Source organism: Palaemon carinicauda, chromosome 1 (assembly GCF_036898095.1).
Source record: "Palaemon carinicauda isolate YSFRI2023 chromosome 1, ASM3689809v2, whole genome shotgun sequence".
Lineage (NCBI taxonomy): Eukaryota > Metazoa > Arthropoda > Malacostraca > Decapoda > Palaemonidae > Palaemon > Palaemon carinicauda.
Window position 1 is genome coordinate 66,062,220 of NC_090725.1, and position 12,278 is coordinate 66,074,497.

General features: G+C 42.2%; 1 protein-coding gene across 1 annotated transcript in view; it reads left to right on the forward strand.

The window, feature by feature from the left end:
- LOC137648624 (SUN domain-containing ossification factor) overlaps nucleotides 1-12,278 on the forward strand; it is a 149,198-nt gene that overhangs the window by 17,216 nt on the left and 119,704 nt on the right. The window contains exon 2 of the mRNA XM_068381568.1: nucleotides 8,503-9,067. Coding sequence (XP_068237669.1) covers nucleotides 8,503-9,067 — 565 coding nt within the window. The remainder of the gene's footprint in view (nucleotides 1-8,502; nucleotides 9,068-12,278) is intronic.

Here is a 12,278-nt window from a genome sequence, read left to right on the forward strand (position 1 = left end):
CTGCAGCGAGCTCAACCCTCATCTAGGCAAGCTCCTCTACACCATGGACTTGCGCCTCAGGAGCCTCAGCTTGCGAGAACTTTACCTTGTTCTGCGCAGCCTCAACCTCTTCATGCTCCACTCATCTCACAGGAACAGGAACGGACTACTCCGCCTCCGTCCTCCGCTCAGCTTGTGCAATCCTTGGGTTCAACTCTTGCTAGGAGTCAACCTCCTTCACCCATGCGCCTGCCTTCTGCTTCGTCTGTTGTTCAGCCTATGCAGTCTGAGCCTCAGGTTTTCCCTCAAGATGAGGAAACCTCTGTTATTGTTCCTACCCGTTCTGACTCTGCGGTTCAGCATTCTGGTCCTATCGCTTCGCTACCCTCTGCTGATGAAGTGTCGGATGATGAGGAGGCACACCTTGATCCCTCATCAGACGTGGAGGAGTCTAAGCTTTCTCCATTGTCTATTGATTTTCGAAAGGTCTTGGCTCTACTCAGGGAGCTTTACCCAGACCACTTCGTCTCTGCTGTTCCCCGCTCTCCTCCATCTGAGTTTTCGCTAGGCGTACAACAAGCTAAGTCGAACTATACTAAGCTTGTCCTAGCTAGATCCTCCAAGAGGGCTTTAAGGATCTTAGGGGAGTGGCTTCAGTCTAAACAACACCTGGGCAAGACTTCCTTCATGTTCCCTCCAACGAAGCTCGCTTCGAAAGGTTGCGTTTGGTATGCCACAGGGGAAGCACCAGGCTTGGGAGTTCCTGCCTCTGCCCAGGCTGACTTCTCAAGTCTGGTGGACTCGCCTAGGAGGACTGCGATGAGACGCTCGAAGGTTTGTTGGACCTTCTCAGACCTGGATCATCTTCTGAAAGGGTTGTTCAGAGCTTTCGAAATGTTCAACTTTCTCGACTGGTGCCTGGGAGCCCTCAGCAAGAAAACCTCTCCTGCGGACAAAGACTCTGCCATGCTAATTATGTCCTGCATGGATAAGGCCATCAGGGATGGATCGGGTGAGCTAGCGTCGTTATTTGTATCAGGGGTGTTGAAGAAAAGGGAACAACTGTGTACCTTCCTCTCCGCCAGCATTACACCGTGCCAACGGTCACAACTCCTTTTTGCTCCACTCTCAAAGTTCCTCTTTCCCGAGGAGCTAGTTAAGGACTTGTCGGCTGCCCTGATACAGAAGGACACGCACGATCTTGTAGCCTCATCGGCTCGTAAGTCTAAGGTTACCACCTCTGTCCCCAAGACTTATCGCTCCCCAGTGGCTGATACCCCGGCCACTAGATTCATACCGCCCTTTCGTGGTAGAGCCCCCAGCCGAGGAAGCTCCCGTCCAGACTCTCACAGGGGCAAGTCTAGGAAAGGACCCAGGACATCTAAGGGAAAGCACTGACTCTCAGATTCTCCAGACAACAGTAGGAGCCAGACTCAAGATCTTCTGGCGAGCCTGGGAGAAGAGAGGTGCAGACGCACAGTCTGTCAGTTGGCTGAGGTACGGTTACAGGATTCCATTCTGCCTCAAACCGCCTCTGACCACATCGCCCATCAACCTCTCTCCCAACTACAAAGAAGAGGACAAGAGGCTAGCATTGCAACAGGAGGTGTCGCTACTTGTGCAGAAGAAGGCAGTGGTTATAGTCCGGGACCATCAATCCCCGGGCTTCTACAACCGTCTCTTTCTTGTGGCCAAAAAGACAAGAGGTTGGAGACCGGTGCTGGACGTCAGCTCTCTCAACGAGTATGTCACCAAGCAGACGTTCACAATGGAGACGACCAAGTCGGTCTTAGCAGCGGTCAGACAGGAGGACTGGATGGTCTCGTTGGACTTGAAAGATGCATACTTTCACGTTCCCATTCATCCAGACTCCCAACCTTTCCTGAGATTCGTTTTCGGAAAGGTTGTCTATCAGTTCCAAGCCCTGTGTTTTGGCCTAAGCACAGCTCCTATGGTCTTTACTCATCTGATGAGGAATGTAGCGAAATTCCTGCACTTATCGAACATCAGAGCCTCCCTCTACCTAGACGACTGGCTGTTGAGAGCCTCCACGAGTCGTCGTTGTCTGGAGAACCTCTCTTGGACTTTAGATCTAATCAGAGACCTAGGTCTATTAGTCAATATAGAGAAATCTCAACTCATTCCCTCCCAATCCATTGTGTACCTGGGAATGGAGATTCAGAGTCGGGATTTTCGGGCTTTTCCATCGGCCCCCAGGATAAACCAAGCCCTAGAGTGCATCATGAGCATGCTGAAGAGGAGCAATTGCTCAGTGAGACAGTGGATGAGTCTCACAGGGACCCTCTCATCACTGGCCCTGTTTGTCGAGCTAGGGAGACTCCACCTCCGCCCTCTTCAATTCCATCTTGCAGCTCATTGGGACAAGGGCTCGACTCTAGAAGCAGTCTCTATCCCTATCAACCAAGAGATGAAGACCACTCTCCGGTGGTGGAAGCACAATCTCCTTCTCAAGGAGGGTCTATCATTGGCCATCCAGACCCCCCATCTTCATCTCTTCTCGGATGCATCGGACTCGGGCTGGGGTGCGACCTTGGACGGACGGGAATGCTCAGGAGTATGGAACAAGGAACAAGGATTACTCCACATCAACTGCAAGGAACTGTTAGCAGTTCATCTTGCCCTGTTGAACTTCAAGTCCCTCCTGCTAGGCAAAGTGGTGGAGGTGAATTCAGACAACACCACAGCCTTGGCTTACATCTCCAAGCAAGGAGGGACCCATTCGAGGAGCCTTTACGAGATCGCAAGGGACCTCCTCATTTGGTCAAGAGGTCTAAACCTCACACTGGTCACGAGGTTCATCCAGGGCGATATGAATGTTTCAGCGGATCGCCTCAGCAGAAGGAATCAGGTCATTCCCACGGAATGGACCCTCCACAAGAGTGTGTGCAACAGACTTTGGACCTTGTGGGGTCAACCTACCATAGATCTGTTTGCCACCTCCATCACCAAGAGACTTCCGCTTTATTGTTCCCCTGTTCCAGACCCTGCAGCGGTTCATGTGGAGGCTTTTCTTCTGAACTGGTCCCATCTCGACCTGTACGCATTCCCTCCGTTCAAGATTATAAACAAAGTTCTGCAGAAATTCGTCTCGCACGAAGGGACACGGCTGACGCTGGTTGCTCCCCTTTGGCCTGCAAGAGAATGGTACACAGAGGTACTTCAATGGCTAGTCGACTTCCCCAGGACTCTACCTCTAAGAGTGGACCTTCTACGTCAACCACACGTAGACAGGTTGCACCCAAACCTCCACGCTCTTCGACTGACTGCCTTCAGACTGTCGAAAGATTCGCAAGAGCTAGAGGCTTTTCGAAGGAGGCAGCCAGTGCGATTGCCAGAGCTAGAAGAATTTCCACTCGTAGAGTCTACCAGTCTAAGTGGGAGGTCTTCCGAAGCTGGTGTAGAGCCAATTCAATATCCTCTACCAATACCTCTGTGATCCAAATAGCTGACTTCCTTCTTCATCTTAGGAATGAGAGATCCCTTTCAACACCTACGATTAAAGGGTATAGGAGCATGTTGGCCTCAGTTCTCCGCCACAGGGGTTTGGACCTGTCTTCCAACAAGGACCTTCAAGACATTCTCAAGTCTTTTGAGACGTCTAAAGAACGTCGTCTTTCCACTCCAGGCTGGAATCTAGACGTAGTCTTAAGGTTCCTTATGACATCTAGGTTCGAACCTCTCCAGTCAGCTTCCTTCAAGGATCTTACCCTCAAGACTGCTTTTCTCGTTTGCCTTGCAACAGCTAAGAGAGTCAGTGAGGTTCATGCCTTCAGCAAGAACATTGGTTTCACAACCGAATCAGCTACATGTTCTTTTCAGCTTGGATTCCTAGCAAAGAACGAGCTTCCTTCACGTCCTTGGCCTAGATCGTTCGAAATACCTAGCCTCTCCAACATGGTAGGTAACGAACTAGAGAGAGTTCTTTGCCCTGTCAGAGCTCTCAAATATTATCTGAAGAGGTCTAAACCTATTCGAGGACAGTCAGAAGCCTTATGGTGTGCCATCAAAAAACCCTCGAGACCCATGTCCAAGAATGGGCTTTCGTACTATATAAGGCTTCTGATCAGAGAAGCACATTCTCACTTAAAGGAGGAAGACCTTGCATTGCTGAAGGTAAGGACCCACGAAGTAAGAGCTGTAGCTACTTCGTTGGCCTTTAATAAAAACCGTTCTCTGCAGAGCATTATGGATGCAACCTATTGGAGGAGCAAGTCAGTGTTTGCATCATTTTATCTGAAAGATGTCCAGTCTCTTTACGAGAACTGCTACACCCTGGGACCATTCGTAGCAGCGAGTGCAGTAGTAGGTGAGGGCTCAGCCACTACATTCCCTTAATCCCATAACCTTTTTAACCTTTCTCTTGAATACTTTTATTGTTGTTTTTATGGTTGTTACGGTAGGCTAAGAAGCCTTCCGCATCCTTGGATTTGGCGGGTGGTCTGTTCATTCTTGAGAAGCGCCTGGGTTAAAGGTTTGGTAGAGGTCCTTTAGTAGGGTTGCAACCCCTTGTACTTTGGCACCTTTGGGTTGATTCAGCCTCCAAGAGGAACGCTGCGCTCAGTAAGGAAGACGAACTTTAAATAAAAGGCAGAGTAACGGTTCTATTCGACTTCCTTACCAGGTACTTATTATTTCATTGTTATTTGAGATAACTGTTATATGAAATATGGGATACTTAGCTATCCTTTAATCATGTACACTGGTTTTCACCCACCTCCCTGGGTGTGAATCAGCTACATGATTATCGGGTAAGTTTAATATTGAAAAATGTTATTTTTATTAATAAAATAAATTTTTGAATATACTTACCCGATAATCATGATTTAATCGACCCTCCCTTTCCTCCCCAGAGAGAACCAGTGGACCGAGGAATAATTGAGGAGGTGTCAACAACAAATGATTGAGTACCTGGCCACAGGTGGCGCTGGTAAGTACACCCCCTTCTAGTATTGTGATAGCTGGCGTATCCCTCCATAGAATTCTGTCGGGCAACGGAGTTGACAGCTACATGATTATCGGGTAAGTATATTCAAAAATTTATTTTATTAATAAAAATAACATTTTAATACATCATATGAATTTCAGATACTAATGACCATAATTTAGTGCCATGTTTATTATTGGTGATGTATTTTTAGTGTACGGTAAAATTATTTTGAGGTAAACATTTCAGGAATCATACCCTTATTCTTTGAAAAATCATTGTCAGGTTTAATAGAATTGTCTTTACTCAATTTTAGTGCAATACAGTAATTGTTAATGGCGTAATAATGACTACTTAATCTTAGATAATAGAATATTCTGAAATATAACTTTAAAATATTTGTACAACTTTGAATTTTTGCTCAGTATAATAATGCATATTAGAATAGCGCCAACGTTATCCCTGCGTGTTGTAAGAGGCGACTAAAAGGGACGGGATGAGGGGGCTGGGAACCCCCTCTCCTGTATCTACATCCTGTGAGACATCGACACAGAGATGGAGCTGGGGGGAGAGTGACTGCTCCCCGCACTCTAGTTTTGGGGTGTTTGAATGTGCGTGGATGTAGTACGATAGAGAGTAAAAGATGTGAAATTGTAAGTATGTATAGGAATAGAAGGATGGATGTATTGGCCTTGTGTGAGACGAAGATAAAAGGAAACGGTGAAGTGATGTTTGGTGAAATGTCTGGTAGAGTGTCTGGGATTGAAAGGGGAAGAGCGAGAGAGGGTGTGGCTTTATTGCTGAGTGAATGGATGACAGGTAAAGCAGTGGAATGGAAGGAGATATCATCTAGGTTAATGTGGGTAAGGGTTAGGTTGGGTAGGGAATGTTGGGTGCTGTCAGTGCGTATGGGCCAGGTAGTGAGAAAAGTGAAGAAGAGCGGAATGAGTTCTGGAATGAATTAACTAGGTGTGTAGAAGGAATGATGTAGTTGTCATGGGTGACTTAAATGCTAGAGTGGGCGCTGGAGAGGTAGAAGGTGTCATTGGGAAGTATGGCGTACCAGGTGAAAATGAGAGTGGTGAGAGACTGGTAGATATGTGTGTTGAGCAAGAGATGGTGATAAGTAATAGCTTTTAAAAAAAGAAAGATAAAAATAAGTATACATGGGTAAGAGTGGCAAATGGAAGAGTAGTAGAAAGGGCATTAATGGATTATGTGTTGATAACTAAAAGAATGTTTGGAAGATTGAAAGACGTGGAAGTTAGTAAAAGAAAATTTTGTTGGGATTGCAAGTGATGTGTGTGGCAAGAAGGTTGTTGGAGGCAGCATGAGGAAGGGCAGTGAATGGTGGAATGAAGGAGTGAAGGTAAAAGTGGAAGAGAAAAAGAGGGCTTTTGAAGAATGGCTGCAGAGTAATAGTATAGAGAAGTATGAAAAATATAAAGAGAAAAATGTGGAAGTAAAGCGCAAGGTACGTGAGGCAAAGAGGGCAGCTGACCTGAGGTGGGGTCAGGGATTGGGTCATTCATATGAAGAGAATAAGAAGAAGTTTTGGAAAGAAGCGAAGAGAGTAAGGAAGGCTGGCTCAAGAATTGAAGAGACAGTGAAAGATGGAAATGGAAGGTTGTTAAAAGGAGAGGAGGCAAGGAAAAGGTGGGCGGAATATTTTGAAAGTTTACTGAATGTTGAGGATAATAGGGAGGCAGATATAATTGCTGTTGCAGGTGTTGAGGTGCCAGTGATGGGAGATGAGAATGAGAGAGAGATTACAATAGATGAAGTGAGGAGAGCACTAGATGAAACGAGAGTAGGAAAAGCGTCTGGTATGGATGGTGTGAGAGCTGAGATGTGTGACTGTACTTGAATGGTTGGTGAGATTGTTTAATATCTTTTGTGTTGTCAATGGTACCAGTAGATTGGGTTTGTGCATGTATTGTACCACTATATAAAGGAAAGGGAGATGTGCATGAGTGTTGTAATTCAAGAGGTATTAGTTTGTTAAGCGTAGTTGAAAAAGTGTATGGTAGAGTAATGATTGATAGGATCAAGGATAAAACAGAGAATGCAATCTTAGAAGTACAGGGTGGTTTTAGAAGAGGTAGGGGTTGTATGAATCAGATTTTTACAGTAAGGCAGATATGCGAGAAATATTTAGCAAAAGGTAAGGAGGTGTATGTTGCGTTTATGGATCTGGAGAAAGCGTATGATAGAGTTGATAGGGAAGCTATGTGGAATGTGATGAGGTTATATGGAGTTGGTGGAAGGTTGTTGCAAGCAGTGAAAAGTTTCTACAAAGGTAGTTTAGCATGTGTTAGGATAGGAAATGAAGTGAGTGATTGGTTTCTGGTGAAAGTGGGGCTGAGACAGGGATGTGTGATGTCGCCGTGGTTGTTTAACTTGTATGTTGATGGAGTGGTGAGAGAGGTGAATGCTCGAGTGCTTGGACGAGGATTAAAACTGGTAGACGAGAATGACCATGAATGGGAGGTAAATCAGTTGTTGTTTGCGGATGATACTGTACTGGTTGCAGACACAGAAGAGAAGCTTGGCCGATTAGTGACAGAATTTGGAAGAGTGTGTGAGAGAAGGAAGTTGAGAGTTAATGTGGGTAAGAGTAAGGTTATGAGATGTACGAGAAGGGAAGGTGGTGCGAGGTTGAATGTCATGCTGAATGGAGAGCTACTTGAGGAGGTGGATCAGTTTAAGTACTTGGGGTCTGTTGTTGCAGCAAATGGTGGAGTGGAAGCAGATGTACGTCAGAGAGTGAATGAAGGTTGCAAAGTGTTGGGGGCAGTTAAGGGAGTAGTAAAAAATAGAGGGTTGGGCATGAATGTTAAGAGAGTTCTATATGAGAAAGTGATTGTACCAACTGTGATGTATGGATCGGAGTTGTGGGGAATGAAAGTGATGGAGAGACAGAAATTGAATGTGTTTGAGATGAAGTGTCTAAGGAGTATGGCTGGTGTATCTCGAGTAGATAAGGTTAGGAACGAAGTGGTGAGAGTGAGAACGGGTGTAAGAAATGAGTTAGCAGCTAGAGTGGATATGAATGTGTTGAGGTAGTTTGGCCATGTTGAGAGAATGGAAAATGGCTGTCTGCTAAAGAAGGTGATGAATGCAAGAGTTGATGGGAGAAGTACAAGAGGAAGGCCAAGGTTTGGGTGGATGGATGGAGTGAAGGAAGCTCTGGGTGATAGGAGGATAGATGTGAGAGGGGCAAGAATGCGTGCTAGAAATAGGAATGAATGGCGAGCGATTGTGACGCAGTTCCGATAGGCCCTGCTGCTTCCTCCGATGCCTTAGATGACCGCGGAGGTAGCAGCAGTAGAGGATTCAGCATTATGAAGCTTCATCTGTGGTGGATAACGGGAGAGGGTGGGCTGTGGCACCGTAGCAGTACCAGCTGAACTCGGTTGAGTCCCTGGTTAGGCTGGGAGGAACGTAGAAAGTAGAGGTCCCCTTTTTGGTTTTTGTTTCATTTGTTGATGTCGGCTACCCCCAAAATTGGGGGAAGTGCCTTGGTATATGTATGTATGTATGTATGTATAATAATGCATTCTTTCATTTCTTTTCAGTCATGTCTATGGTGAAGAGCTGGCCCTCACCAGGTCAGGAAAAACAACGGGTGATATTAGTCACAAATATGATGAGTCTCACAAAGGTCTGCGAAGTTATGATACCCATAATGAGGTTTCTACTGCTGTTGAAAATGCAAAAAGAATCTTGGGAATAGATGTCAATGAAGATGGAATGTCTCCTGTCTCTCGGAAGAGTGCGCGGAAGACGCGCAAACTTCTTGAAAAGATTAAAAAAGAAATGAACTTAAAAATAGAGATTTTATCTGAAAAGATGACAACAGGAGAACCAATAGATACAAAAGAAATCTCCCTCAATGAAAAAGTTAGTTTTGAAAAAGGACGAAATCTATCACAGTCATCAGTGTTGGATGAAGCTGTGCCATTAAATGAGTTGAAATCCAACAAAGATGTTAAGAGGGATTCAGAAACAGTCGATAAGGTTTTACCAAATAAGGAGTCTAAGGTTGACAGCTTTGAACATAATGAGAAGTACAACGCAGATGGTGAAGAAGTTGATCCTCACCAAACACTGTCTCTCTTTAAGAGAAACGAATATAGTCAGGTAAGATTGCACACCTTTGGGATTTTTTTTTTTTTTTTTTAAATCAAGAAGTTTCAGTGAAATATTAAGTGAAAATTTTGTCCCATAGAATTTGACCCTATTAGCCTGATTTTTCTTGTCTCAACTAAAGTACGTAAATCTGAGAGAGAGAGAGAGAGAGAGAGAGAGAGAGAGAGAGATTTCGACAACTGATGCCTTTTATTCCAATAAAATCCGTCAGTTGTTGATCTCTCTCTCTCTCTCTCTCTCTCTCTCTCTCTCTCTCTCTCTCTCTCTCGAGAGAGAGAGAGAGAGAGAGAGAGAGAGAGAGAGAGAGAGAGATTTCGACAACTGATGCCTTTTATTCCAATAAAATCCGTCAGTTGTTGATCTCTCTCTCTCTCTCTCTCTCTCTCTCTCTCTCTCTCTCTCTCTCTCTCTCTCTCTCTCTCTCTCTCTCACATACAGATTTGAGTACTTTAGTTCATACAAGAAAAAATCGGGGTAATAGGATCCAATTCTATGGGACAAAATTTTGTCCTAATATTTCATTGAAACTTCTTTCCAGTTTTTTTTTTAATAGTCATTCCGGTGGTAAATACTTTATTATTATTATTATTATTATTATTATTATTATTATTATTATTATTATTATTATTATTATTATTATTATTATTATTATTACTACTTGCCAAGCTACAACCCTAGTTGGAAAAGCAGCATGCTATAAGCCCAAGGGTTTAGTTGTTTTACTTAAAACTCAGAGTATAACGTTTCTTGTATCTTCAAGTACATTTTCAAGACTATTGTGTATTTGTACTTCATTTGATTATCTCCGTATGAGAGAGTAGCATTTTTAACCCAAGGTGTTAATGCTAAAATAAGGGGTATAAGTTAAAAAAATAGAATGTAAAAGGGATTGGTATAATGTTGAATCATTGTTTTTGTATTAGAAAAATATGAATAGATTAAGGGTTACTATACTCAATTTTTTTTAATGAGGCGCATTTGCACAGACTCGCAGCGGTGCCCTTTTAGCTCGGAAATGTTTCCTGTTATCTGATTGGTTAGAATTATCTTGTCTAACCAATCAGCGATCAGGAAACTTTTCCTAGCGAAAAGGGCACCCCTGCGAGTCCGTGCAAATCTGCCTCACTAAAAAGAATTGACTATAGGTGTAATAGTATAGATGTAGAGAAGTAATAAAGAAAAGTGATCCGCATTATGAATTTAATTTAAGTATTGTTCATCCTAAGGTTGTGGTAAGACATACTACTGTAGTTATTTTGGAGGAAACCTTGTGACGACATGGGTTGTCATATATCCAACTGAGATTCGCTCTGTTTATTTATTCGTTTCCAAATGTGGAGGAATTTTTCTTTGTCATGCTCTCCGTCTTTGCTCCACTCGTAACTTTATATATATATATATATATATATATATATATATATATATATATATATATATATATATAATATATATATATATATATATATATATATATATATATATATATATATATATATACACATACATACATACATACATACATCTTTTACCATCAAACTTGAAGGGTATTCTAGTAAGGTGAAGGTTAATAGATACGGATTTTGGAATAAAAAGATGAATTGTCTTTCGGTATTTGATAAGAAATGTCAAATGGTTTGTGAATTTATTTTTATCGAACATTATTTTTGTTCAATTTTTATAATGTTTGAAGTGAGTAAATATCTTGACAACTTTATGGGAGATGAAGATTGTGGGTTAAAAGATTAAACAAAGAACTAATAGTTTTCCATAATCATGGACTGAATTCTTTTGAACACAGTGAAGGTCACAGGGAGAAGTAGAGTATGATTAATTCTTGTTTGGTCACAACTTGCAGCTCATATTTTACACAATGCATGTTTAGGATTTTAGAGATGTGTGATGACCTTGAACAAAGGTTGTTTGGACAAGTTAAGGTCACAGATAGAAGGAGAAGAATAATGTTGTTGGAATTTAATGGTAATGAGGATTAGGTCTTGGTCTAAAGATAACAGATTTTGGGAGTAGGTGTGTCTTTTCTTAGCATCATTATTGAATTTTTAAGTAATAGATTACAAAGAGTAGTTGGTGATGGGTACCATTCTGACCTTGGGATTACAATAGCTGGTGTCTGGTGTTCCTCAAGGGATGTTTTGGACCCCTTACTTTTCATACTGTATGCGCATGATATGACTTGATCTAGAAAACAAGCTGTTTCCCTATGCAGATGATACTATTCTCTTGGATGGCTGAATCCCTTAATAGAAATATAGCTAAAATCAGTGCGTGGTGCATGTTATGATTGTAAGTAGGTCGAGGATAGTGACTCCTCATCATCCAAATCTTTGCATTGATAATGTCTCTTTAACTATGTACAACTCATTTAAGATTCTAGTTTTGATTCTTGATTGCAAACTTACTTTTGAGAAACATTCAGTCTTTTTTCAATTACACAAAAATATGCTTATTAAGAAAAGTCATTTAAGATTTTCGATAATCAATATATCCTGAGAATTTTTTTTTTAATTATTTCATTCTACATTTTTCTAGTAATTTTCTCCAGTCAGGTCGTTATCTGCTGACTTTTATCTTCTTTTGTTAGGTGAAAACTTGCAATCTATCAAATTCTTTATTCCTGATCTGGTCATTAATCTCTGGTATCGTCATTCAGTTAGTTCTTTACGCATGTTGCATAAGATTATTTCCAATTCTGATCATGCTATGCATTTAGATCTTCCGAGACTGTACCATCGTGTATGTACTACTAGGTTTGCAGTTAATCCTAACAGTCATGCCTTCTCCATCATAAGACTTAACACTACGCTGTATCCTAGAGGTTTTGTTCCAGCCGTGACCAAACTGTGGAATGATCTTCCTATTTTGGCGGTTGAATCGATGGAACTTCAGAGGCTCAAACATTTTGCAGATGCTTTTCTGTTGAGCATATTGACAAGTCTCTTTTTATAGATTATATATGACAGATCTCTTTTAACGTTGGTACTGATTTTAGACATTTTTTTTTTATTACTTCTCATATGATTTATTTGATATTTCCATATTTCCTTCTCTCACTGGGCTACTTTCCCTGTTGAAGCCCTAGAATTTGTAATATGCTGCCTTTCCAACTAGGGTTGTAGCTTGGCTAGTAATGATAATAAAAGCCATAATTTTTTAATACATGATAGGGTTTGGAAAAACTCATCTC